Source organism: Mytilus edulis, chromosome 8, assembly GCF_963676685.1.
Source record: "Mytilus edulis chromosome 8, xbMytEdul2.2, whole genome shotgun sequence".
Classification (NCBI taxonomy): Eukaryota; Metazoa; Mollusca; class Bivalvia; order Mytilida; family Mytilidae; genus Mytilus; species Mytilus edulis.
This window is the reverse complement of record NC_092351.1, coordinates 61,108,979-61,136,793: the sequence shown is the minus strand read 5'-3', so window position 1 is coordinate 61,136,793 and position 27,815 is coordinate 61,108,979. Positions and strand designations below refer to the sequence as shown.

Below are 27,815 nucleotides of genomic sequence, written 5' to 3'. Positions count from 1 at the left end.
TCAAATATTTTTTTTTTATGCTGGAAAATGTATGAATTAAAATGAAATAAAAATAATACTCAATCTGATATACAGTATTGTGTTATTCCAGCTAGTGATTTATGTAAAGTTTGAAAAATAAATAGAAAATCAATATTCAAATGATCATGTTCTTAGTTAATCAAGAAATCTAAAATTCAGTTTCAGTTTGAATATCCAACAATCTGTTAAAGATATAAAGTACATGTATGTGAAGAAGTAATGCCATGTAATGTAATGTAATTCATGAAATTACATAACTTCTTGCTAAAGTAGTGCATTAATTAAATTACAATTACATGTAATGCAAAAATTGATGCATTTCACAGTACATGCAATTACTTAGAAAAATGTAGTGCATTACCTTGCATTACAATTACAAATTTGCATTACCCCATGCCTGCACACAATGAATGTGCCATTCGGTGCCAGAATTTTATATTTCTTAAGTTAGACGCTTGTAAGTCAGATTAGAAAAATCTAAATCTTGTACATAGATATAAGAAGGAATGGTTTGAGTACCAATGAAAATTCCCCATCCAAGTCACAATTTGTAAAATTAACCATTATATGTCAAAGTACAGCCTTTAACACGGAGCATTGGCTCACAACGAACAGCAAGTTATAAAGGGCCCCAAAATGACTAGACTGTGTAAAACAATTAAAACAGGAAAAACAACGGTCTACTCTACATAAAAAACGAGAAACGAGATACACTTATGAACCACACCAACAAACGACAACCATTGAACAACATGCCTACTTCTCATTGTGTATGCTTTTTAGTAAACATTATTTGTGTGTGCAATGTCTGTCGATTTACACCCAACTCGCAAAAAGAGTCCTGTTTGGTCCACAAAAAGAATTCGAAAAACAGTTAAAAAGCCAAATAATAAGTATTTTCTGATTTTTTTTCTTTCTATAAAGATATTGAAAATGTGCAAGATAATATGTTTATTTATCTTTACTTAGCATTGTGAGCGCGCATTACCTTTTTGTATTAGTGAAAGCGCTTAGGTTTTTTCTACCCTGTCTTAGGCATAGATTTAAGTTTTTGAATTTAAGTAAATGTATAATAAAACCGCAAAAAATATTGGACACAATCTTGAGATATAATAGCAATATATACACAATTATCAAAAGTATAATTACTTGCATTTTTTCTGTTCTTATGAAAAATAAGAAGATGTGGTATGATTGACAACTAGACAACTCTCTACCAAAGACCAAATAAAAACGAGCAAACCCTTTATTTATTATCACTTAATGTACGATTCTCCAGTCAAAAACAAAAATGTAAACACGATCAAAAGCTTTATTAATATAAACTACATTAATTTTTTTGTCAAGAAATTAAGTACAATGAACTTTTCACGTGACAAACGGAAGAATACACTTAAGTGTATTTGGATGAGACATAACTATTGATAATTATAGGTTAAATATTGCTACAATTGTGTGTTTAATTCTCTATTTCATTTACGCTAAGTGCTGAATTTTTTTCGAATTAAATAAATCATGACTGAATAATTTTTACGTTTCATTTATACATGTTATATTCAACAACTAAACATGCTAACGAAAACAGATGATTTAGTTATAATAAATAATATTTTATTGAAGTAATCAAGCAGTAGGGTAGAACACATGTTTAATACTACAACCCATACAAAGACTCTCTCCTTACATATGCAATACATCTCTATATATGGTTAGACTAGGAAGCGATACCGTTATTTCTGAAATATTTGTATATGCTCTCTCTAGTGAATTATAAATAATTTCAGGTAGAAGTTCATTGATATCCTCAACTTTATGCCACCTAAAGTACACCTTATAAAATTGAGAATGGAAACTGGGAAAGTGTCAAAGAGACAGCAACCAGACACAAGAGCAAAAAGCAGCCCATATGTATATTTATACTTTAAATTGACATGAGTGGTATCATTGGCAGTTATACCACATCTTCTTACTTTTATATTAGCAACGCCAACCAATAGGGAACCAATCAGAACTTACTTTTGTAAGGTTATCATTTCAAGGGAGCCTGTATATTCTATGACACCAATAGAAAATTTTGCAACAGATTTTTGAAAATTCTTTTACAAATTTAGTGATAATGTTAAGTAAATTTAAAGTTCACGTTTTTAAAATCCGAGGATCTTCCTTTTTGAATCACACGTTCAAGTGTTGGATGCAACAGACAAAAATCAAACGGCATCAGATTTTCCCTATTTGCATGGCTTCTCTCCCTTTACATTGTAGTTGCAGGACATTTTTTTTAACAACATTTTCATGTACACTAGAATCATTCGTTTGTTAGATAATGACGTGGCGACAAAGATGGGATATGATGTATTAGGTCACGACACAAAATCCGTACAAATATTTGACAAAAAAGAATGGATATTCTTCATCTCAAAGAATAACACTGCTAGTTGTTCATCTCCAAGTCATATATATAATCGCCTCGGTGGTCTCGTTGAAGGGTGTTCGCCTCGATGCCAGAAGGTCCTGGGTTCGAACCCCAACCGGATTAAATTAAAGACTTTAATATTGGTATTTGCTACTTCTCCGCTAAGCAAGCGACATTATGGAGTAATACCAAAGACAGGATACAGCATAGTATCTTTTTGTGCATTGTTACCTTGTGAAAAGCAGTGTTAATATTCGTTTTACATTAACATGCTATCGTACTGAATTTGCATTTAATTTGCCGCTTGGCGTTAAACAGACACCAATCATCATCATCACCAATTCGTATTTGTGTCTCAAATACATAACTTACATATAACAATTTTTCGCTCTCCAGTAATGACAAAATTGTGAAATCATTTAAAAGAAAAACGGATTTTTGCTACACAACAAACGAAAAACAAATAAGGCCAACAGCTACCAACAACAACCACAAAAAATCTCCTAATTTAAAATTGAATTATAAGGCATGAATCTAATATTTTTTCTGTCTATTCGAAATAACCTAAAAATGTAGTGCACACTTTTAAATAACTCGACAGGCAGGTTCTTCAGTCTTCACCACATTTGAGTTTAAACAATATTTATTCAGATAAATCATCACAAAACGATATGATACAATTGAAATAAATATTAAGGATTCCGAAACAAGTTAACTTGCTTTTACAAATCTTTCTCCTATTATACAAATAATACACTTATTGAACAATACATACATATAAATACTGGCATGATGGTCTTGATTTGGTTTACATAATAAAGAATAATGGACAAAAAATGCAGAACAATAAAAAATATGTAAAATATGCGTAAAAATATTGAACAGAGCAAAATGGGGTGCTGAAATATAAAGAACAGAGAAAAAAGGGCAAAATAAATAAAGAATACAGAAAAATGGTCTGAAAATAAAAGAATAAAAGATTGAATAATCCCCTATCCAGACCCTCTGTATATATACATGATATATGCATTTTCTATATTGACTTTTTAATATCCTATAATTCCAGTCAAACTTCAAACATAAGGCAAACGTTCAAAGCTATAGTCTATTGCTTAAATAGAAGTACTTAAAATAGAATAATTAAATTTAAGTACCTTAGAAGTGCTTTCTGAACGTACATGTTGTTTTCCAAACTAATTAAATCACCAAAAATCCATTTCCAACATGTTTTTTGTTGGTATTTCCATTTAATTTTATTTAGTGTAAATACTAGGTTATTATCAAATGTATTCCATGTAAAAAGTTTATTTAAGTAATGATTTAGACAAAATCTACATTTGTTAATTTATAACAATATGTAGAGAATTAAATGAAATGTATCCTAAAGTATTTCAGTAAATATGTAAAATACGTCAGAAGTTTGATTCAAGTCAAAAATTTTAATTGTTTTTGATACTTATATTAACATTTTTTTGGTAAAATGTTTATAAATTTATTTTCTTCTAATAACATTAATTTTTTTTTATCCTTATCTTTATCTTATTTTTTATAATTTTTCGAACAAATTTAATGTCAAAATCAAATTTGATTGGTTATAAAAAAGGTATCAAATTTATAGGCAGTTATTGATCTGTAAGCATTTCCTATACAACGTCGACTTTGAAATTGACTAGGTCTTACAATTGAATATAAGTTCATTATCAAAACAGTTCTACTGCAGACCAAAGCTTTTAAGTAAGAACCATGGAATAAGATAGCTATCATTTTCGTTGACATTAATTGAGTTTATTTAAATCAATTCGGAAGTACATGTATTATTTCTATCTCTAAATGGTAAGCTATTACAATAATTGTCGGTAATATTTTTTACTTGTTTGTTTATCCATTTAAGAATTTGATTATTTATTTCAGAAATTGTAAATATTTATTTTTCTCTAATTTTTGTACTATCATTTTCACATTTCTTGATCGGTGTGAGAAAAATATTTCTCCTCACTAATGAAATGTCTGTTCTCGGAAAACGATTGGTCGAAATTTAATTATGACGTCAAATTTTCTTGGTTTCTTCTGAAATTTCTATTGTCACGTCATGAAAAAGGTGACCGTGCCTGATGACGTCATATATAAAGAACACAATTTTCTGCAAATCTTTGAAAAAGAAGGATAAAAATCATTAGAGAAACAGATTCCATCACTATAACTCGTGCTCTGCTTACTGTTTTAAGAAAACAGGGTATTTGCGACATATGTGTTTATCTTATGAATGATGTATGTTGAAATCTGGTAGACATACCATTCAAAGGATTCAAAGAACTTTTCTGGAGTAGTACGATTTGCATATTTGATTGGTTTAATTTTGATGACTTTTCACTCTTAGCTCTTAGCACTAAGTATAATAAAATTAAGAATGGAAACGGGGAATATGACAAAGAGACAACAATCCGACCAAAGATCAGAAACAGCCGAAGGTCACAATGGGTCTTTAACACAACGAGAAAATCCCGCACCCGGAGGCGATCTTCATCTGGCCCCAAAATACAAATGTGTACTAGTTCAGTGAAAATGGACGTCACACTAAACTCAAAAACATATAAATGAACTAAAATAAAAAAAACATACAAGACTAACAAAGGCCAGAGGCTCCTGACTTGGGACAGGCGCAAACATGATATAGAAATATGGTCAGCTGGTCCTATTCCAGCAAACAGTAAAACCTATGATAAAGAGGAGCGTCAGTCCGGTCGTGCGGTAAGTTACGTATAAGTAGACTCTATAGGTAGCCACGTACGGTCGGAATAGGAAAGTCATCTCCGATGCCTTATGTTGGGAGCGTGTCACGCTTTCGTCACATTGAATAATTCTAGCAACAACTTGTTGTTTGCTCCGTAGTTGAACATTTGCAAGGTCAAGTTTCTGTCCTTTTCCAAGATGCATTTTTTCCAGTCTACACATCACGTCCTTAATTTCGAAAGAACTGGCCACGTTACATCGCGTACTCATATATTTTTTCATTGGTTTTCATCTTAAACATGCATGAGATATTTGCCACTAAACGAAAATTGAACGACCATCAATCAATTACTTTACTTTGTACAATTTTAGCTATTCGACTATGGAACAGATTTTAAATCACACTAAATAATACAAAGTTTGGTGACTGTGTTGAACGCATCTATTCCATTGAACTTGATATAAAGGATACAATAGATGCAATTAAGTCTGTCTCATATCTTACAATGAGGGGCGATTGAGAACAAAACTCTACGATAAAAGAGATTGTTTCAACTTTCAAATTGTGAACTTTCTATTTCTATGAATACAATTAGTTACATCGGATCAGTTACTACATGGCTGTTAGTTCGAAACATATCTACGCCGTTGTTTTATTGAGCTTACAGTAACCTGATAGGCTATGGTGCAAAAAGATGCGATTTCGATCTCTTGTCTGGTCAATCATAACACTTCATATTCTCCGAATAACAAATTACATTTTGGACTATATCAAGAAAAGGTGTGTTCGGTGTTGGGATTGTATGTCCAAGGGGAGGGGGTGGTTGGGCGTTACGTCCTCCTTTAAATTGTAAGTTTCAATGTTAGATTATTTTATGACATGGGGCGACGCGTCTTCCTGTAGATTGTTACCGTTTGAGCTAGCACATTAAAATTCTGTTTAGAGCGCTGATTTAAAAAGAGAAAATAGAAAACAAATATTCGATTCTTTATATGGGTCGAGGACACGGTCACATCGTCGGGATATTTAAAAAAAATCAACTATATACATATATATTTCGTGCACAAGTTGCGATTTTGTACATGTTATAACATGTGCAGAAATATTTTACATTTTTATACTTTATAGAAACAAGTTATGTTTACTTGTTGCTACAAGACAGAGACGTGTGACACCAAGAGTTGCACAAATCATTCTTCCACATTTACATCTACTAGATTTATAATTGCCTTTCTTACATTGACAATGCACAAAACCTTGCCCTCAGCTCAATGATATCTTACGCACTATTTATATCACACTCATATCACACATTGAAACTTCAGACACTTCTAACGTTGCATTTAAATTGAACCTGGGTTCTACCCAAATATCCCTTTATTTGTCCAACTTAAGTTCCTATTCTATATCCGACATGTTCATTCATATTCAGTCATAAGCCAGTTCTAAACTTTTTCTTTTTCAAATAAAACACGGGCCTAACTGTATATTTGGTATCAATCATTTCAAGTTCAAAGAGATAGATGTGATCAACAGTCATCACACTTTATTTATTCAGTAAGATAACCGTTTGTATATAGAGGAAATTGAGGTTAAAGGAAAATACAACTAATTTCAACGCATTTTCTAAAAGCCTCTGTATGATTTCTGTTTTATACACCCTGTCGACCAAACGTTACAAATTTGTTTCAATGAAAAGCGGCATCTTTATGACTTTAGTTTTAAAGAAATTCCTGTTAAAGTGGTATTTATTATGAAAATGGCCCTTGATAACAGTATATTTGTACTGACGTTGACTCTTTTATTAAAAAAAGTTAAACTTAGTTTTTCAGGATGTCTTACGTTTAGAATGAAAGTTAGAGAAGTCGAATATCTGTAACCATAATGCTACGAAATACAAATTGTACATTTATGCTTTCTAATATTTTTACTGGTCAAATATTTAGGGAGGCAGTTGCCTCATTCATTGCCTCATGGGAGGCTACGCCTCTGACTGCTTAACACTCGTTTTCAAAATTTATAACCTCTCCTTTGAAAACAGATTATAGTTTGCAGAGGAATTTATTCTCGACATATTAAGGATTTCATTGTAGAATATATCCTGGCTACCTACTTGAATTTTAAGTCTTAATTTGTATAGAAGTATTTTCCTAAATAGAAACTTTTAATTTTGGTTACCCATTTTTAATGTTGATCGTGGTAATAACCTAGACCTAGACCATACGCGTATGGACGGACTATAGGAGTACATGTAAATGCAGATGGTCTTGACCATACGCGTATGGTCTAAATACTGATATGGTCCGGAACATATACACTAATAGTCATTTCCACGCATCCGACAAACAGACGCATGTGAAAAATATTTCAAGGAATGTAAATCACTTTTCAATTTTAAATAAAATCAATGATTACAAACTGCCGTTTCCATTCCCAAATCTGAGGATGAAATTAACATTACAGATCAAGCAAACAGAGGTTATATAGTAGCTGTTGTTGTCATTGACCCGAACGAGGATTGTTTTTCCTTGTAAAGACACATATTTGAGATGCTGATAGTACGGATAAAAAGTCCTTGAAATTATTCGCGAATCGTAGTTTGAAAGCAACACTTGGCAAACTACAGTTGAAGGCGGGTTGATAACATTTATTTATATATACTCGGCTTGAAGCATAAAACAGCTTTGGTAATGGCTGTTTCTAAGCGATTTATATGCCTAGATTTAGATACATGTGATGACGCCGGAATCCTAAGCACCATAGAGGATATGCGTTTTGCAAAATTAACATGCTTGGGCAGTGACAAATATTTGAAATATATAATTTCAATAAGTTAAGATTATGATCTGATATAATCAGTCGTGTTAATAGCCCATTTTTTTTTATAAATAGTTAAACATCAAAATGCCAGCTGTTTTTAAAAAAGGTGCAACGCTTTGACGTTTTGTACAGAAGTAGGTTGAAATAATAGAAAAACGTTGTCGAATAACGTTACCATTACTAAACCGAACACCGTGCGTAACGTCATTAATGCTTTCTGAGTTTTTAAAATTCATTTGATTTAAAATGTTGCTATGCAAATTAACTCCTGGAGTTCCAACAATTTTTTTTTTTACTGGCTGTATACCTCTCTGGGACATGCTAATTGTCCGTATATATATATGCAGCTAGATCGGAGAAATTAAGGGGGGAAATCCATAGAAATCGATTGGTAGGCAGCAAAGATTGGCATTTTTGAAATTAAGCTACTAAGCAAATTAAAACGGACCGTGTCCCCATGCAAACATTGAATGTGAATAGATCAAGAGGAAAATACATGTACAAAAATCGAGACGCCCTTTTTTTTAAATTGTATAAAATATAGTAAAAAGATGCCTTTTTTATAAGAATATTTCTGTTTAATTTTTTAACCAGTACCGACTTTTATATCGTTATATTCACGAAAAGCTAATTCTTCTATATTGAAATGTCATGTCACAAAAGTAGACCGGTTTACTCGAGCTTAGAATGTTAAAAATAAGTATATGTTGGAAAATTGTAACATGCTCAGGACTTTGTGGAACACTCCAAAAATTGTTGACCCAAAAGATCTTTAGATATTGTATGTACGTGATTTTTTTTCATTTGTTTTATCAATATGCAGCAAAAATTGGCATTTTTAGATTCCAGTTTCACAAGCTTCTAATGCAATTTATCTCGATAAATACTGAACATAAATCATTGTGTATTTGCAATTTTATTTTTAACAAATAATTTCTTTAAAATGTACAATTGTTATAATTTAAATAACTTTTGATCAGTGTCGTCACCGGCATAGTTTATTACTGATTTTTTAGACTCTATCATAGGAAGAGGTAATTTTCTTCTATTCGTTTTCATTAGATTTCCCACTGGATTGTTGTGTAGCATTTACCTTGAAACGAAAACTGCATATCTGTGAAATAATAAAACAAAATGTTTTGTATATTATAGCATAAATATCTTAAACCTCCGTTTTAATAACGTTAGAGATCCCCTTGTGATATTAACATTTACCTTCAAAGTAAAACTACATATCTATGAACTAATAAAACAAAATACTACAATATATTTTAGCAGCAACATTTTAGACCTCAGTTTTAACGATGATATAGATATGAAATCCTTGATATGTCGAGGAAGATTTACTCTGTATAGACCACCCTGTCTTTAGATGCGTCAGAAGTCCCAAATGAGTGATATGCATGTGGGAGAGATAGTTCGTAAGATATCATTGAGTGGAGAGCAAGGTTTTGTGCATTGTCAATGTAAGAATTGCAACTGTAAGTCTGGTAGTCTGGTAGTTGTAAATGTAGAAGAATGCAAGTTTTGTACAACTCTAGGTGTCACGTGTCTCTGTCTTGTAGCAACAAGTAAACAAAACTCGTTTCTATAAAGAAAGAAAATGCAGTATTTTATCCATGCTGAGATACTTTTGTACATGTTATAAATTGTATTTTTGCATTGTGCAAGTTATAAAATGTACAATATTTCTATACAGTCATGTAATAAAATGTACAAAATTGCAATTGTACACGACATATATATATTTATATATAATTTGTCTAATATATATATATTATCTTGCGCTTTTCACAACAGAATAATGATATTGATCAATATTCAATCTTACAGAATAATTATATTCAGGAACTATTTTCGGAATGTACCGGCTGATTCTATTCTTAAACCCACAAAATGAATATAATTCTACATAATATCATGAATATAAGATCTAGTTCATCTTTGATTTTATTGAATGCACTCAGTTCTTTTATGTTAAAAAAAAAAGAAGAATTAAGACTTCCGATAAAGGGATTACATAATAAAGTCAAATTGTAATTTCATGGTCTTTTTCTCTATGAACTGTAAAAAATAGATAAAATTCGAAAGAACAAGTTCTTTAAAGGTATAATGTGAATGCATCAACGATAATCGTAACTTATGCATCGATTATCAAATAACTACTGCTAGTGGGTGTTTGGTGACCTTGACTACCCACGAGGCTCTCGCAAGGTCAGTAGTTTACCAAACTAAAAGGCATATCGGAGTATCAAAACGTAAAGTTCAAATTAAAGGCGTTCCACATAATGGCAAAATTAAAAAAAAAAATGAATATAAGATGAAGATAAAAAAATAAAAAAGGCCTTTCTTATTAGGTCTTTCCACTTTTCTGTGGAAAGATCTATAGTTTTTCTTCTGATTATTTTTTTTTTTTTTTTTTTTTCTTCCGCCTAATTTTGTTCTTGCGATAAACATTTGTTTCGCAATATGTCGCTTTGATATTTGGTATATGATATCGAACAGTTTATGCGCTTTTGAAATTTACCCTGCGTAACCGAATACTTTTCTTTGTAGGAGTTATCTCCCCAAACACTGTTTTCCTTGTGCTCACAACTCCTTCGCAACCGTAAAAGATAACGACAAATTTATTTTATAAAATTGCTCGTTATATCCTTTGCATGATTTGTCCTATTTTGACCGAAGCAATATGACCGCTCCATATGAGAGTTATTTCCCCTTATGCATCTGATATAAGTGATATGCATTTCTATCTTATAAACCATAAGTGATAGAGACCTAGGATCTTTTGATTTGAGGTCCTTGGTCCAAAAAAAATGAAAATTAGGTCAAGGTCAAAGGTCAAGGTCATATTCTAATATTTGAATTTGGCTTATTTTCACTTATATCCAAAGACCGTAAAAGATATCAACAAATTATTTTTACTAAATTGTTAGTTGCGACATGTCGTAACACATACATTTTTATTGCAAGGGCACGTTGAACGTAAAAGGGAGTTTTCTCCCCTCTTGTATTTAAAAATACGCGTTTGGTGATATAATTCATTAACCAAATATAATTAAGACCTATGGTCTTTTGATTTGAGGTCCTTAGTTCATGACCTTGAAACTGATCTCAAGGTCATAGCTTAATTTGACGTCCTAGATTTTAACCTTTGCTTTTATTTTATATGTATACATGATAAAGCTATGAAACTTTTGGAAAAAGGTATGAAACCATTTAACCTTGAAAGAAACAACCGGCAGTGACCTTTTGTAAACAGGAAGTAGCTATTTTTTGTACTTTATTAATATAAAAGTATATAGAACCAGATATTTTTGGAATCAGTGTCAAGTAAATATTCATATATAATCGTAAGTAACATTTTTCAAACCGGAAGTAACAAATTATCTCCCTTATTTAAAAAAAATGTATGGAACCAAATATTTTTGGAATCAGCGTACTAGAAGCTATCATCTGACGATTGAAACGACATCTTAAACTTAGTTTCACATCTTTCATATCAAAATACATTGTTTTGATGGAAAGACCTTCAATTGTTCTCTGAACAATTGGTTTTTAATTATTATTGTATTTATGTTGTGTCATAGATCAAATTTATTTGTTCAGTGTATGTTTACTTGTTTTTGATAATATGTCCTTTTGATCGAAAAAGCCATTTCAATTGATATTTTATAGTGTGTCTTTCTATGATGTAATGTTACACTACTCTTTCAGGTTAGGGTTAAAGTTGTTGCCTATTAAAACTTTAAAACCCGCTGCATTCGTTTAGGTCTGTCCTAAGTCAGGAGTATGTTGTTTAGTGGTTGTCGTTTGTTGATGTGCTTCATAAGTGTTTCTAGTTTCTCGTTCCTCGTTTTTATATAGATTAGACCGTCGGTTTTAATCCTGTTTGAATTGTTTTACACTAGTAATTTTGGGGCTCTATATAGCTTGCTGTTCGGTGTGAGCCAAGGCTTCGTGCTGAAGGCCGTACTTTGACCTATATTTTTTTACGTTTAACACATTGTGACTTGGATGGAGAGTTCTCTCAATTGCACTCATGCCACATCTTATTTCTATATATTATGTACGTTCAATTAAATGGTACCAGAGGTGGTTTAAGAAATGGAGGGGCAGCTTCGGACAACGGGCCTTCTTTACAAAGCTACATATATCGTCGCTGGGCTTCTAAAATGTTGTAAATTACGATTTTTTCAAGAAAAAAATTTCTCGCAAACAGGCTTTGAAAATTTTGGCAAAATGCATGCTTCCAAAATGTCGTATGTGAACTTGAACATTTTTGTAAATAGCAGTGACATTTCTGGATTGACCAAGAACTTAAATTATTTTTACAGAAATAAAGAAATGTACAATTATTTTTTTCCCAAAACCATTCTACAACGATTTTCAAGTTTTCATACAACATTTTGGAAGCAAACTTTACAAACAACTGACATTGGCAATTTTGTAATATGTCTTATTTCACACATTTTGATTGGTCTAACTGTATACTATTTTGTGATAACAAAGATTTCCTCCCGCCCAGACCATTGGTGTCAAAAAGTATTTTTAGCCAAAAAAGTCATATACGACATTTTAGAAGCCCAGCGACGATATGGTTAACGCATAGACTATTTACAAGTCCCATTCCAAACGTTGTCTTGTCGCCCCTATTTCTATGGTGTTAATATAAAATGTTTTAGTGTAATTGTATGCACAATAGGCTAGTAGAAGTAAATTCTATATATGTAAAAAAAAATAAAAAAAAATCACTCGTTCGAACCAAGAGTCATTGCTGTATTTTTTCATTAAACGTTTCTTTAAAAACCAGTCATCTCATACACTTCCTCTTTCATTGGCGGAACCAATGGAAGGGGTGGGTTACGGGATTCGGAACCCCGTTTTTCGATTTTTTTTTTCTCAAATATGTGAAAGTTTCATGGTGTTCCGGAGGTTGGAACCCCCCGCCCCCTTTTTAAAGTGGCTGGATGATCAATCTTGCGAAAGTTTTGATGATTCATATCACTGATTATGAATATATGTATTAAGTTAATAAGGTAAAATAGATAAACATTATATAAAACTTCAAATTTAGAAAAAAATTAAGTTGACTATATTTTATGTTCTTGGTTAGCTTTTAACAAGTGTAAATGGACGACCTTGTAAAAGAGAACCCTTTACCCAATCAAAATCTTCCGAAATATACCGCTATTGAATTATTGTCTTCCCGTACTCTTTTCGCCATTAGCTTTTCATTTCGTAGTGAAGCCTAAACCACGAGATTTCTCGTTAGAACCGTAACGAATTCTGTTTACGGAGGTTAAATATATATTCGTTGTTTTATTTTTTAAGTTTTATTTGACCGATTTCATTTAGCTCTTGTTACGAACAGTTTTAATTAAAAAAAAAAAGTGTATTAGTTTTAGCCTAATATAATTAAATCGCTCAATTGAATAATTTTTCAAATAAATTGTTTGAAAATAACTGTGATACATCAAAATTGTTATTGTATGTTTCCAATATCTGTCAGTTTTTTTTGTTAAACTTTCATTTTAATTAAATAAAAAGAAGAAAAAAATCTGTTATTTTCAGAAATTTAATTAATAAAATATACAAAGACCTTCTACGTAAGTGTTGACATCTTGATATTTATATGACTATCTAACAATAAAAGAATTGTATTAAAATTGAAGTTAAAATCCATAGACGTAAACTATATATATATAGAAGTCTTTGTGGTACATTCATATACGAACCCCTCTATTGTCAAAATTTAAAAATCGTTGGTGTTAATTGCGTTATTATTTTTCAATAATCCAAAAAATATATAAAAACAAACACTGTCTATTTTTCAGGGGATAACATGGCTCAAGGTTTACCACGTACATTAATCAGACAAAATCAAACTATTCATTATATATATAAAATTGATATAGAGTTTTAGAGGGATTTTGAAATGTTACAGTTTTTCGATTTCATGGGGACAAATATATAATGAATCTTTTTATACATACATTTGAAGAAAGGTAATATCGTCGCTGGGCTTCTAAAATGTCGTATATGACTTTTTTGGCTAAAAATGCTTTTTGACACCAATGGTCTGAGCGGGAGGAAATCTCTGGTATTACAAAATAGCATACAGTTAGACCAATCAAAATGTGTGAAATAAGACATATTACAAAATTGCCAATGTCAGTTGTTTGTAAAGTTTGCTTCCAAAATGTTGTATGAAAACTTGAAAATCGTTGTAGAATGGCTTTGGGAAAAAATAATTGTACATTTCTTTATTTCTGTGAAAATAATTTAAGTTCTTGGATAATTCAGAAATGTCAAAGTTTTTATTTCACTGCTATTTACAAAAATGTTCAAGTTCACATACGACATTTTGGAAGCATGCATTTTGTCAAAATTTTCAAAGCCTGTTTTTGAGATTTTATTTTCTTGAAAAATTTGTAATTTACAACATTTTAGAAGCCCAGCGACGATATGTATTTTTTTTCAGAGTTACATATGGTTCCGGTATTATAAAATAGTTTGCATATATTGATATATCGATACACGAATATCGTAATACCTATTTATACTAAATATTACACGTATCCAAAAAATGCATTTTAAATGCATTAATTTGATTAGAATTTATTAGAAGATTTAACTCATGAATGCATCATGTGTCTCCTTATATAACATCAATACTATTGTATTCATAAAGGAATTAAATAGTGCTACATCTTACGTAGTCTTATCAATGTTGAATGTAAATTAACGTTTTATTCTTCAATGTTTTTCTAAAATAAACACGATAAAGGCCGTTGAAGGACGTGTAGCGATCGATAGTTGTTAATTTTTGTGTCATTTGGTCTCTTCTGGAGAGTTGTTTAATTGGCAATCCTACACATCTTCTTATATTTATATGATAAATGTAATGCAATCTTTGAAAACTAGGAAATTTAATTAGCAGAAAAGTACTGTTTACAAACCCGGAAGAGTATACTGATTTGTATCACTACAATGTAATAATTATTACGATGAGGTCGAATTCCCTGTTATTTAGTCATCATTCACGTACGAACTTGTCTCAGAAAAATATATATCTTTGTTCATTAACCTCACTTTCAGGTATAGAGATGTGATTTTTTTTTCTGAGACAAGTGCTTGTTACCATCTACAAGATCTTGCGATCATCCGATGTCAGTACTTTAGTACTTTGATTATTATGCTGTTAGGATAAACAAGACAGTGGCATACAGATTAATAACGTCAACGAATTAAATTTAGTCACTCACCGTAAAGATCTTAAGTCCACGTCACCAAATATATCGTACGTCCTAAACTTACAGAACTATAGGCATTCCAATCATATTTTCAATAGTTCAAAAAGACATAGCAATATGGTATTTATAGATAGCTTACGGTATCAAATTAACAAAAACAACCCGAGAGGCTGAAGATACCAAGTGGTGTCGAAAGAAACTTCAACACTGCATGGCAAAGAAAAGAAAGACGAAGAAAAACAAACACGTTCACAAAACACTAGAGAGAAAACTAAAGACTGTGCAACACGAACCGTATACAAAACTCGAGGGATCTCCGTAACCTGGAATCCTGAAGAAATTTTTCGATTTTGCAAGCATCAATTCAAATATAACTATAATCGAACCGGAAGTTCGCTTACGGTAGTGAAAATGTTGTATCAAGGTCCAATACTAGGGATTTCCGGTGCTATAAAGCGGCTCCTGCTCCCCTAGTATTACCCGTCGTGTTGCTCATGGTAAAGACACATTCGTTGTTGGGTCTCATTCGGTGATGTCACAATTCAGTAAAAGAGGGCAGGATGAAAGGATCGTGGTTAGGACATTTGGTATATCTTCGAGGTCACCTGCGACTTAGATATTCCATAACGGCTCACCAGATCGTGTTGGCGACCGTAACACTTTCGCAGGGTTGTACCAACACGTTACTACTACAATGGAAACTTTGTTATAAACATTGTCATAATATCTATTCCTGTTGGAACAAATATTTTATACCATCTATTCCGTTAAGAACATTTACTGTAATATTTTTTGCTGTGGAAATAATATTCCAGAATATTTTTTCCTTTTGGAACTTATATTATGAAGGAACTTCTATTCCGTGACAACACTTTGGTATGACTACTAGTATTCAATCCATTATTATTCTCTTCATTTTTGGAGATAATGAATATCATAAAGAATCAATTTTCTCAATTGTTTTGTTTCTCATTTTTTGTCTACTGGTTACCTTACACAAAACGCACTAGTACGGAGGAAGTGAAAATATATCTATTTTGGATGAGTGTTGCCGCTTAAGCAGGCAAGAAAATCAAGGACCTGAAATTGCCGAAAAAGTGAAATTTACACAATTTCAACAATTTTACACAAAATAAAAAAGTTGAAAGTTGAACGGGAAAGTTTTATAAACACTAGAACACACCCGTATATCGCGAGTCCGTGACTGAATTAAAGTATATAACTATGCGCAAGCCTTATTTTAGTATTAGTATTGTCATCTGATAAAGTCATGCTGATTATAAGATACACAGTTTTCTCTCCTTTCAAATCTTTCTGTTTGAACCCGTCGAACTGGAACTTATCAATTATTGATAATATTAATTATTTGGAAAACAAAAGTTCCTGGAATGGAGTATTTTTTAATCAACAGCATTGTCCTATATTAGTTATAAATATTGAATTCTTTGATTCGCTGTTTTACGTCATGCCCGCTAACAAATTGAAAACTGTACCTATACGCCTTATTTTAGTCCAGATTTTTAGTATTCGTATTGTTATCTTAGAAAGTCTAACTGATTAAAATACTACAATAGGTAACAATTTGACAATTAAGTAGTGTCAACCCTCTGATTATGACCCGTGTAATACTATATAGCATATTAATCCTGAATACACATGTTTGGTGGTGCGCCTGTCAGATGCGGAACGTACAGATAAGGTAATCGGTAACAGGTGAATATACTATTGGTATCGGTATCGGACTCGACCCGGAACTTCTTAATTATTGACAATATTAATTACGTGGAAAACAAAAGGGCCTGGAGTGGTGTAATTTTTAATCTACACCTTTGTACTATATTAGTTATATGTAAAGTTGAATTCTTTGATTCGTCGTTTTTACGTGATGACGGCTGACAAATTGGACCTCGTAATTTTAGTATTATAGATAGGACAATTGAATTCTTTGATTCGCTGTTTTACGTCATGCCCGCTAACAAATTGAAAACTGTACCTATACGCCTTATTTTAGTCCAGATTTTTAGTATTCGTATTGTTATCTTAGAAAGTCTAACTGATTACAATACTACAATAGGTAACAATTTGACAATTAAGTAGTGTCAACCCTCTGATTATGACCCGTGTAATACTATATAGCATATTAATCCTGAATACACCGTTTGGTGGTGCGCCTGTCAGATGCGGAACGTACAGATAAGGTAATCGGTAACAGGTGAATATACTATTGGTATCGGTATCGGACTCGACCCGGAACTTCTTAATTATTGGCAATATTAATTACGTGGAAAACAAAAGGGCCTGGAGTGGTGTAATTTTTAATCTACACCTTTGTACTATATTAGTTATATGTAAAGTTGAATTCTTTGATTCGTCGTTTTTACGTGATGACGGCTGACAAATTGGACCTCGTAATTTTAGTATTATAGATATTTCAAGATCGATTTAATATAAATGTACTAAAAGTGACTCATTAACCTTGCGGTATAGCACTGAACGACTTTCTATCGACCGTAATTGACTGGTAGATATTCTTAATGCATACAATTTGTCAACATAAAACAGCTGTTGTACGACAGTAAAACAGTACATTAACAGGTGTTACATCCCAAGAGCTGGGATGTAAAATAGTTATCCCACTCGGATTGGGTGTGTCAGTGTAAGATTTCATGTTTATACATGTTGTATTTACGTTTGTCTGATTACTCTTTCTTCTTTCATTTTCATTTGTTTTTTGTTTGTACGTATGTATACTTATTTCTTGGTGTGGAGGGTATATATTACGGTGCTAGTGTTATCGCAAAACCCCTTATTTATTAAGATTAAATATCTACAAACATCGTAGTACATAAACCGGTATGCACATTTATGTTAAATCTTTTTAATTAAGCCATCGTCTTTTAAATGCAAAATGTATTGTTTTCTAATTAAAACGTCATACAAGTCAGAAACAAAACAAACGTAACAAAAGAAACGGAATGGTAACAACCAGCTGTATAGTTTTTTCTGTACGTGTAGTCAGGCCAAGGTCCTCGGCTATCGCATCGAACTTGACTTGACTAATCATGCAGAAAAACTATACGGTAACGGTTGTTACCAGCCTTTTTTTTTGTTACCTTTGTTCTGTATCTAATACTGAATCATTTGCAAACAATATGAACTTGTTGAACCTGACTATATTGATTAGTTGACGGATAAAAGGCTCTAAAATGTTTTTTTTTTTGTTTCAAACTCAATATAAGATATTTGTCTTGCGTGCCCTCCAAATAATCAAGATATAAAATGAGACTATGGTTTATAACTTACTAGTCAGACTAGACCATAGAGCAACTGGTGCTAGTTGCCAACTATAATACCTATGAAAAAAAGAGGATAGATGCATAAATGATTGAGACAGCAACCTAACAACAGCAAATAAACAAAGTGATACATCTAGAGGTCAACGTTCATTTAAAAAAAAAGACACGTGTCAAAATCAGCCGGTATTCAATTCGAGCTTAGGCCAACTAAAATTAATTAGTAGATTTTCATCCAAATTTTTTTTTAAAAATGGGGCGGGTGGGAGTATTTTATTTTTTAAATTTTATTTCATATGAAACCTTCTTGTCACGTGTTATTCATATATGCAGTATAATAATAAGCTTATATCATGTGTATACATCCATAAAGTATTTAATATAAGACAATAACAATCAAAACCAAGGAGTAACCAGAGACTTATAAAACCAAAAGACATTTACATCAACAGTTACAAATAATAAGTAGGAAACAACACGAACTCCACTAAATTCCTGGAGTGAAATCAAATGCTCCTGAAGGGTAAGCATTACCTGCACCGTATACGACACCCATCATGTTATTTCTTTGTTCAGCTCGGTAATGATAGAAGGTTGTTACGACTGAGGAAGAATATCACAGAGATATATAGGATTGCTGACACACTTTTGTCATAATGGCCTATCAGCTCATGAGGGCGACCATAAAATTGCTTGAGTGATGACCTTAATTTGATTGATTTATAGCCCTGTCTTAGCAACTTTTGAGAAAGCAGTATTCCTCGTTCAACAAAAATCAACGTTCTAACGGTACTTTGAGCTAGATTTAGAGTCATGTATCAATTGAGACACATATACTCCATATGCTGGTGCCGCTTTTTGAAATTCATAAATATATATGATTTGGCAACCACTGTTCTACATGTAATTGCCGCTTTAGAAACCTATTTTATAAAACACAGCAGAAATGTGGAGAAATGCTCTTTTCAGTTGGACTATCTACATCAAATGTATTTCTTTCTAAGCAATGTTTTGTTGTCCTAATCAAATGAAGCAAATGCATTGGTATGCAATGCTAGTACGATAAGTACAGAATAAAATGAAAACTCAAACGGTGTTGAAATAATAGGTTTGGTCCTTAATATGCAAGATGCATATATAGTTACAATGTAGAACATAAAGTTGTTTAATGACTCTATCATGGGTATTGGGAAAGATAATGTTTGCTGTTTTTTTTCTAAAAAAAACGAAAGACATGGCTAATTCTTAATCTAAGAGCTTACTAAAATTAATAAATTAAAAATGCGTATGTTTGTCGATTTTCTGAACTCAATACGGTCACCAATCTAATAAGTTCATGCTCTTGTCAATTTCTTTATTCCAGTCAAATGTGTTCCACGATTCTTACGCTTTTGGGTTTCATTCACAGTCCAAATTTCTTGACACAAAGTCAGTTGTATAAATAAAATAGATCGAAGGTGTGACTTGCGGTGATTTGCGTTCTTGAACACAGTGTATTACTCGTAACCCGAATATTTCATGCCCTTCTCGTAATCAATCTCTATTCTCGGTAAATGATGTTGTCATCATAGATCAGCAGAATATATTGACTTAATCATTCAGTAAGAATACTCTAAGAAATACGAAAACCGAAATTTGAAACAGGAAATTTTACATGAAACGAAATTATTGACGGTTACCGGTAACGGAAATGAACAAAATCCGGAAATCGTAATTTTATCAAAAATAAAAAAAATCGGGGCGGGAAGATTTCAGAGGGGCGGGCGGGGATGAAAATCTATCAATTAATTTTAATTGGCCTTATTAAAAAATATACACAATCATAAACTCTTTCTGTTCTATAGTTGCTTTTTTCAGATTTGAAGGTGTCATGCATAGACTAATTGAACTAGTGATTTTGATATTTCAATTTGTACAAGTTGAATGTCAGGTAGGTCAAATTAACAGGAATCTACTAGTTTGTAACGTAACGCACTACGTGCTTATCAGCCGAAGGACAGGGTGTGTGGTAGTATGTTTTTCTTTCATTCTAAATATAGTGTTCGTACCACGAAAGCATAACACTGTTTATTTTTTAAAGAACTGACCATTAAATTGATGGAAATGTCTCAATAAGAATGTTGTTTTTCTTCTCGCTGATGAAATTATTTTTTACTTCAAAGTCGGGAATCCGAATATTTTTGTTTTGTTTAGAAAAAAAAACCATTCTCACCTCCGAGTGAAAAGAGGGGTTCCCTTTTTAAAAACGTTACAGAACACCATTTTATATCTTCTCTCAACACAAAGAAACATTGAGTAACAAACAAAAAATAAGGCAAATCTAATCAAATAAAAGAACTCAAATCGAGATTTAAAATTTCCTAAAATAGAAAGGACTGATGAATATCTTTTTCAGAATGAAACATTGCTGTTCATTGCACTGATGAAATATTGTAGGTTGCACTTCTGTAAATATAAACAATGCAATTCCCCATAGGAACTTCTTTTACGGCTAAAACTGTGCCACTTTTACTATGAAGTTTCGTCATAAAATATATCATTTTATCTTGCTCAGGTTTGCGGTAAAGTTTTGATATCGGTAATTTCTTGTTCTTATGACTATCCACTGTTTTAAAATTTAATTTTTTTTTCATAATTCATTCATGGATCGAAACATGTTGTCCATGTGGTGGTGAAATAGTTTATATTTAAGTGAACAAACCATTTAATATATATAAATGTACAATGACGAACGACACGGTTAATAATACATTTATAATCTCCTTTGTCTATATGTTTCAGTGTTCATACTCAGCTCTAGGTAAGTAAATCATACACATTGATGTCGTTATATTTACCTTAAATTTCTTGATTGAACAAATACAAATAACAGTGGCGGATCCAGGAATTTTCATAAGTGGGGGCCCACTGACTGACCTAAGAGGGGCCCGCTCCAGTCACGCTTCAGTGATTCCTTATATAAGCAGCCAAATTTTTTCCCAAAAAGGGGGGCCTGGGCCCCCTGCCCCCCCCCCCCCCCCCCATAATCCGCCTCTGAATAATGCTTTCTAATATGTAAGTGGTAACTGGATTTGATTATACATTCTTTTATGCACGTTTTGTTATTCTAATAATCAAGGGGCCTCGGTGGCCGAGTGGTCTATTATAACGTCTATCTACGTTATAACTAGCCTGTCAACACTGCGTCAGTGCGACAGGTGTGTGTGATTCCAATCTCAATTAACTAGGACTGTCACCTTTCCTGCTGAAAGTCGGTGGTTCACACTGGACACTCCGCCTTTCTCTACAAATTAAATACTAACCGCCATGATATAGCCAAAAGTGATGTATGTGGCGTTAAACATCAACAACCAATTAATCAATAGATCAATCAAGTTAAATGATAGAACATCTAAATCTAAAAATTTAGTAGTGTAGCTCCGCCACATGTTTTGTGCATGTTGTAGTGACCTCATTTAGTGGTTGTATTTTATCATATATGTTTTTGCCAATAAGATATGTTGATGTCAATATGTTAATTGCTTAACAACCAGTGGCGACTATTTATGTATATTGAGGACGTGAACACATAAACAGTAAATATATTGGTATAACAAAGACGTATGCTATGATCAGAAATGGGAAAATTTTCAACCAGAACCAAAGGACGCGAATGTAAACAGTGATAGGTCATCATACGGTCTTGACATTGATGAAAATCGCTTCCGTATAGTAAGAAAAAAGGCTCAGGCATGAAAGAGGCTCCCGCAGGGTCAAAAACGACCTGCGACCTCTGGGCTTTTTAGAGGGGCTTATAAAAACGACCTGCGACCCGTAAAATTTGGAAAAAACGACCTCCGACCGACTTCCGTCTCCTGTGTTGCGAAAAACGACCTGCGACCTGTACTTTTCTCTTAAAAACGACCTCTCGACGAATTTAAAAGCGACCTTGCGACCTGAGGGGGATATCCTGTGTGAGCCTCATGAAATAAACAAAAAACAATTATGATTGCACATAGCAACCAACGACAATCATATTTAGGATTACAAATGTGACGGGGTAAAACATGTTTGTGATTTAACCTTTCACGTCAATATAATACTTCCATGGTTATACATGTACATAAATAACATATGGGTTGACCAGGATGAACTTGAGATGGGCGGCAATTTGGACTGTCACTTGTAAAAAGAGGATATGTTGTGTAGGGTCTCGATGCAATAGGGGAAATGTTTACTTTTCTTTATATCTGGGCTATGAGAGAATAAAATCAAAAGGCAAATGATTAAACTGTTATGAAAATGACCTTTTCAGGACATGCAGATTACATAGGCTGTTTTGTAGATTCTGATCCTATCAGAAAGTTTCCCTATGTATATGGAGGCATACATTTTGTAAACATGACTATTGACTTCTGCATTCTTGGATGTGCAGATGATGGGTTCAAGTATGCAGGAATGCAGGTAATTGTTATACATTTTCACATTCTATTCATATTTCGTAATAATTTCACAATTTTGATTGGCAAAAAACAATTAACTGGTGTTTTAAAATGATGTATGTCCAAATACAGCAAAACATCCATATGCCGTAGGGTCCGAGCATGATTAACAATAATACAACCCCGACGATGACAAGCAAATAACACAAAGATAAACAGCAATGTAACAATCAATACAATCAGTGACACGTGGTTAAAGTGAGAGAATAGAATGTGTGTGTCTTTGGGCACTACGTCATCGGTTCGTGATAAGGTCCATAGTAAAATATGGACTGGTTCCGTAGTTCTGGTGTTGAGCACCACACATGACATTGCAATGCGTAGGAACATTTAAAACATAAATAATGGAACGCTTATTTTTTAAACTTCTTTTTCTGCTTTTAACATTGAAGTTTAATTAAAAGAATCGATGGTTTATTTTTTTTGCTTAGAAAAAAGTTTACATGCACGCATTCAATGTCGATGAATTTTCATTCTTTGAACGCCAAATTACAATTACAAATTACAAATACAAAAACAATTAACACATTTATTTTTGGACATACAAACAAACTGTCTGGCATGAAACAGAAAAGGTCTATGAACTAAATAGCCAAAGAATTCCAGGCGCAATTTATGAATCATTAGAAATCATTTCCATAAAAGAGGTATTGTGAAGCATTAATATGAGAAAATGTGGCAACTAAATATAGATAACAATTAAGACATTTAATCACCTCAAAAGGAAATGTTTTAAATCTCTTATTATTTTTTGAAATCTCGCAGTTATTCTTTTCAGTCTCGGCAATGGTGTCATTGTGGTAATGATCCATACTCAGATCTTGCAATCCACCCAAATGTCAGCAATTCAGAATGTAGTACACCGTGCTATGGAAACTTGTCACAGATGTGTGGTGGAGAGTGGAGACTTTCTATATATCGTATCAGTACGGTTGCTATGTTTTTATATTTTAGGCCTACATTATATTGCACATTTACAGAATAATTGTGTTAAACATTAGTTATTGTTATGTAACTGTATGTCATTTAGTTATTTAAGGAATGACTGTAATATTTTTTCTATCTATGAAGAAATAACATAAAAAATTTGGTGCACACTGAATAACGCGCGTAGCGGGTTATTTAACAGTGTGCACCACATTTTTTATGTTATTTCGAATAGACAGAAAAAATATTACAGTCATTTCTTATAATGTCATTCTAAATTCCATTTTAAACCGTAGAAAACCATGAAAAAAGTTGATGATGTCATGGTCACATGACTAAATTATGTCTATGGGCTGATAACAAAATAACGTCGGCCAATCAGAAGACGCGTTACATCCAAAATTAAATTATTAATGTATAACTTTAATTTATAAGAGACTTATGCAATACGCATAAAGACAGCAACCGTACGACACAACAAAAACAAAGAGACATCTTAAGAGTAGCACACGGCCTTCAACAATAGACACAAGGTTTCTTTCATCGCAACATGAGACAAAAACATGTGAAAAATATAACAGACTGAGACTAACAAAGATCTGTCATTCACTTACTTCCGTATGTAAAATTATTGTAGCTCATAACCTTTTCACTTCATTTAGTATTTATTGTGGCACATATTTTAGTTAAGGGTCTATTATTTGATATAGTATGGAATTCTCTCTAACCGTTTCATGTTTGAAGTGGTTCATATTTATTCCTAGAACAACATCAAATAAGTAGTTTCTTTTGCTGACTGTGTTTTTTTTTTTGTTTTTCATTTTTTTTATCTTGTAGTTTAGTCATATTCTTTATTTGGGTTTGTTATATTTGTATGTATTTGCGGGATATTTGATTCGAAATGTTGCATCATACTTTAGATATATGTTTTACTGTTCACTATACATTAAACCGTTTTGTCTGGTTCTTTTCTATAAGACAATTTTCCGAAGTGTCATTTTCTACACTCCACTCCAAAATAATACAAGGACGTGAACAAAAGAAAAGAAAGTGAAACTAAAAAGTAAGGACACACCAAAGAGGCATTTAAAAATAAGAAGTCGAAAAATCCCTGGCAACACCATGAACAATCAATAAAGAATGAAAAAGACAATCACGTATAACAAAAATACACGTAAGATTGAAGATCACATCGAAAACTGGCGGGTAACTGATATGCTACGAAAGGATAGGTAGTTAAAGCTCCGTTAGTGGAATCTGTTGTGTTGCATGTGACTAATAAAAAGAATTTGGGCTGTCTCATTTCCTGACCAGTCATGGATGATGAAAGGATGATAGAAGTTTATCATATCTGTGATAGTCATTTCATTATAGTCATCCAAATCATGATTGCGTCTGACAGATTTTTAAAGATGACTTTAACGGCAACTTTAGGAAATCTTGATTCAGTGGCTGCCTTGTTTTATAAGTAACCGTTGAAACCATCTTCGAAAAAAATTCAGACGCAATCATGATTTGGATTACCCTAATGAAGTAACTACCTATCTTTCCTTGGCAATGTGATCAATGAGACAAGTATCTACAAGAGATCAAAGGACGTGCATGTCATTTTACTGCACTGTACGATCATCAAACATGAAAAAAAAAACGTATGTCAGTAAACTTGTTCTTATTGTTCTTAAACCCATAATCTTTTGAATCAAAAGAATGGACACATAGTGTTAGAAATTATATCTGTAATAAGATTTACAACTGACCAGGCATACATTGTGTATAACAAAGAATGTAAAATACAATTAAATAAATCCTATGGATGTCATGCAAAACAAGCACAAGCTTGGTTCAAGAAGTCCATTGTTGAATGTGATTATAACTGATACAAAATATTGTATTTAAATTGTAGGGAAAGTCCTTAGTACTCCAACTTTTCAACAGTACGGAACTGCATTCTATGGAAAAAAGATTTCAACTCAGCCAACCAAATCCCAAGTTATTTACACAACTGGCATAAAAGCGAAAGTTTACTGTGCGAGGGTGTGTGGAGAAACCATTGACTGTAAATTGTTTTCTTTTTCCTCACAGAGTAAATTCTGCAGCCTGTTTGAGAACACTATAAATCTTTGTGAAGCCAATATAATGGATCCTAACACTTCAATCCATCTGCTTTTATGAACAGTTATGACTGCCTTATTTAGCTAGCCTCCCAGTTTTGTAACAATTTATTCACCAGATGCTTTCTATCATTTAAAGTTCTAGACATCTGATTTTTTATTCACTGTGCAATTTTTGTTTTACTTTTACGACGTACAAACGGTGAAGAAAGGCCATGTAGACAATTTTGTACACCGAAACACTAATCTAGATATGGTAGTAGCAACACTAGCAAAAAATTGTTTTTCTTCATGTTTAAAAACTTATATGAATTCATTCTGAAAGCAATTTACGTTTATTTCAGTTAAAAAAGTAAGCAGGAGGGGCTCGTGAGATGGGTTGGGCGTTGTTAACCTCCTTTGTTTATAAAGCACAAAGGTGTCAGTATTCACCTCAGAAACTTACAAAACCTTTGAATAGACTTATTAAGAAGGGATATAATTACGATACTGTTGTCAAGTCATTAAAGATTGCATATTTTTGCGTTAATATTGAGTCACTGATAAGGTCTTTGCATCGGAACTAAACACATTTATTCTAAAAACAGTTGTTGGCATGACACGGGTTATGTTCTTCTCATATATGTTATGATGGTATGATACTTAACCCCTAACGGGAAGGATTGTGCCTGATGTTCATATGATGAAATCATAATCTTTCAGTCAGTTTAATTGAAGTCTGGAGCTGGCATGTCAGTTAACTGCTAGTAGTCTGTTGTTATTTATGTATTATTGTCATTTTGTTTATTTTCTTTGGTTACATCTTCTGACATCAGACTCGGACTTCTCTTAAACTGAATTTTAATGTGCGTATTGTTATGCGTTTACTTTTCTACATTTGTTAGAGGTATAGGGGGAGGGTTGAGATCTCACAAACATGTTTAACCCCGCTGCATTTTTGCGCCTGTCCCAAGTCAGGAGCCTCTGGCCTTTGTTAGTCTTGTATTATTTTAATTTTAGTTTCTTGTGTACATTTGGAAATTAGTATGGCGTTCATTATCACTGGACTAGTATATATTTGTTTAGGGGCCAGCTGAAGGACGCCTCCGGATGCGGGAATTTCTCGCTACATTGAAGACCTGTTGGTGACCTTCTGCTGTTGTTTTTTATTTGGTCGGGTTGTTGTCTCTTTGACACATTCCCCATTTCCATTTTCAATTTTATTTGAGAACAATAAAGATTTAATTAAATTGTTTTTTTGACATTATCTATTGATATGGATATTCACCATTACACATTTAAGGAATGACTGTAATATGTTTTCTGTCTGTGAAGAAATAACATAAAAAATTTGGTGCACACTGAATAAAGCGTGTAGCGGGTTATTTAACAGTGTGCACCACATTTTTTTTATGTTATTTCGAATAGACATAAAAAATATCACAGTCATTTCTTATAATTTAATTCTAAATTCCATTTTAAACCGTAGAAAACCATGAAAAAAACGTTGATGACGTCACGGTCACATGCCTAAATTATGTCTATGGGCTCATAACAAAATAACGTCAGCCAATCAGAAGACGCGTTACATCCAAAATTAAATTATTCTTGGTTGTAACTTGTATGACCCCTTTAGAACTGACTGGATACTGGATTGACAAATTAAGACAATTCAACTCTGATTAGGAAAAAATTAAGCACCATTTCCGAACTGGTTTTACGTTTTGAAAGTTAAATTCTCATCGAGTTGGATGACTAGTCAAGCACTGGTAATAGAAAAAGA

General features: G+C 32.6%; 1 protein-coding gene and 1 long non-coding RNA gene across 2 annotated transcripts in view; one reads left to right on the top strand and one right to left on the bottom strand.

The window, feature by feature from the left end:
* LOC139485976 (uncharacterized) overlaps positions 1 to 27,815 on the bottom strand; it is a 67,551-nt gene that overhangs the window by 2,861 nt on the left and 36,875 nt on the right. The window lies entirely within an intron of this gene.
* On the top strand, positions 20,396 to 26,449 carry LOC139487067 (sialate:O-sulfotransferase 2-like). The gene is made up of 5 exons (XM_071272076.1): positions 20,396 to 20,464; positions 21,316 to 21,334; positions 22,829 to 22,977; positions 23,794 to 23,941; positions 25,846 to 26,449. The coding sequence occupies exons 1-5, from the start codon at positions 20,405 to 20,407 to the stop codon at positions 26,112 to 26,114; spliced, it is 645 nt and encodes a 214-aa protein (XP_071128177.1). The 5' UTR covers positions 20,396 to 20,404; the 3' UTR covers positions 26,115 to 26,449.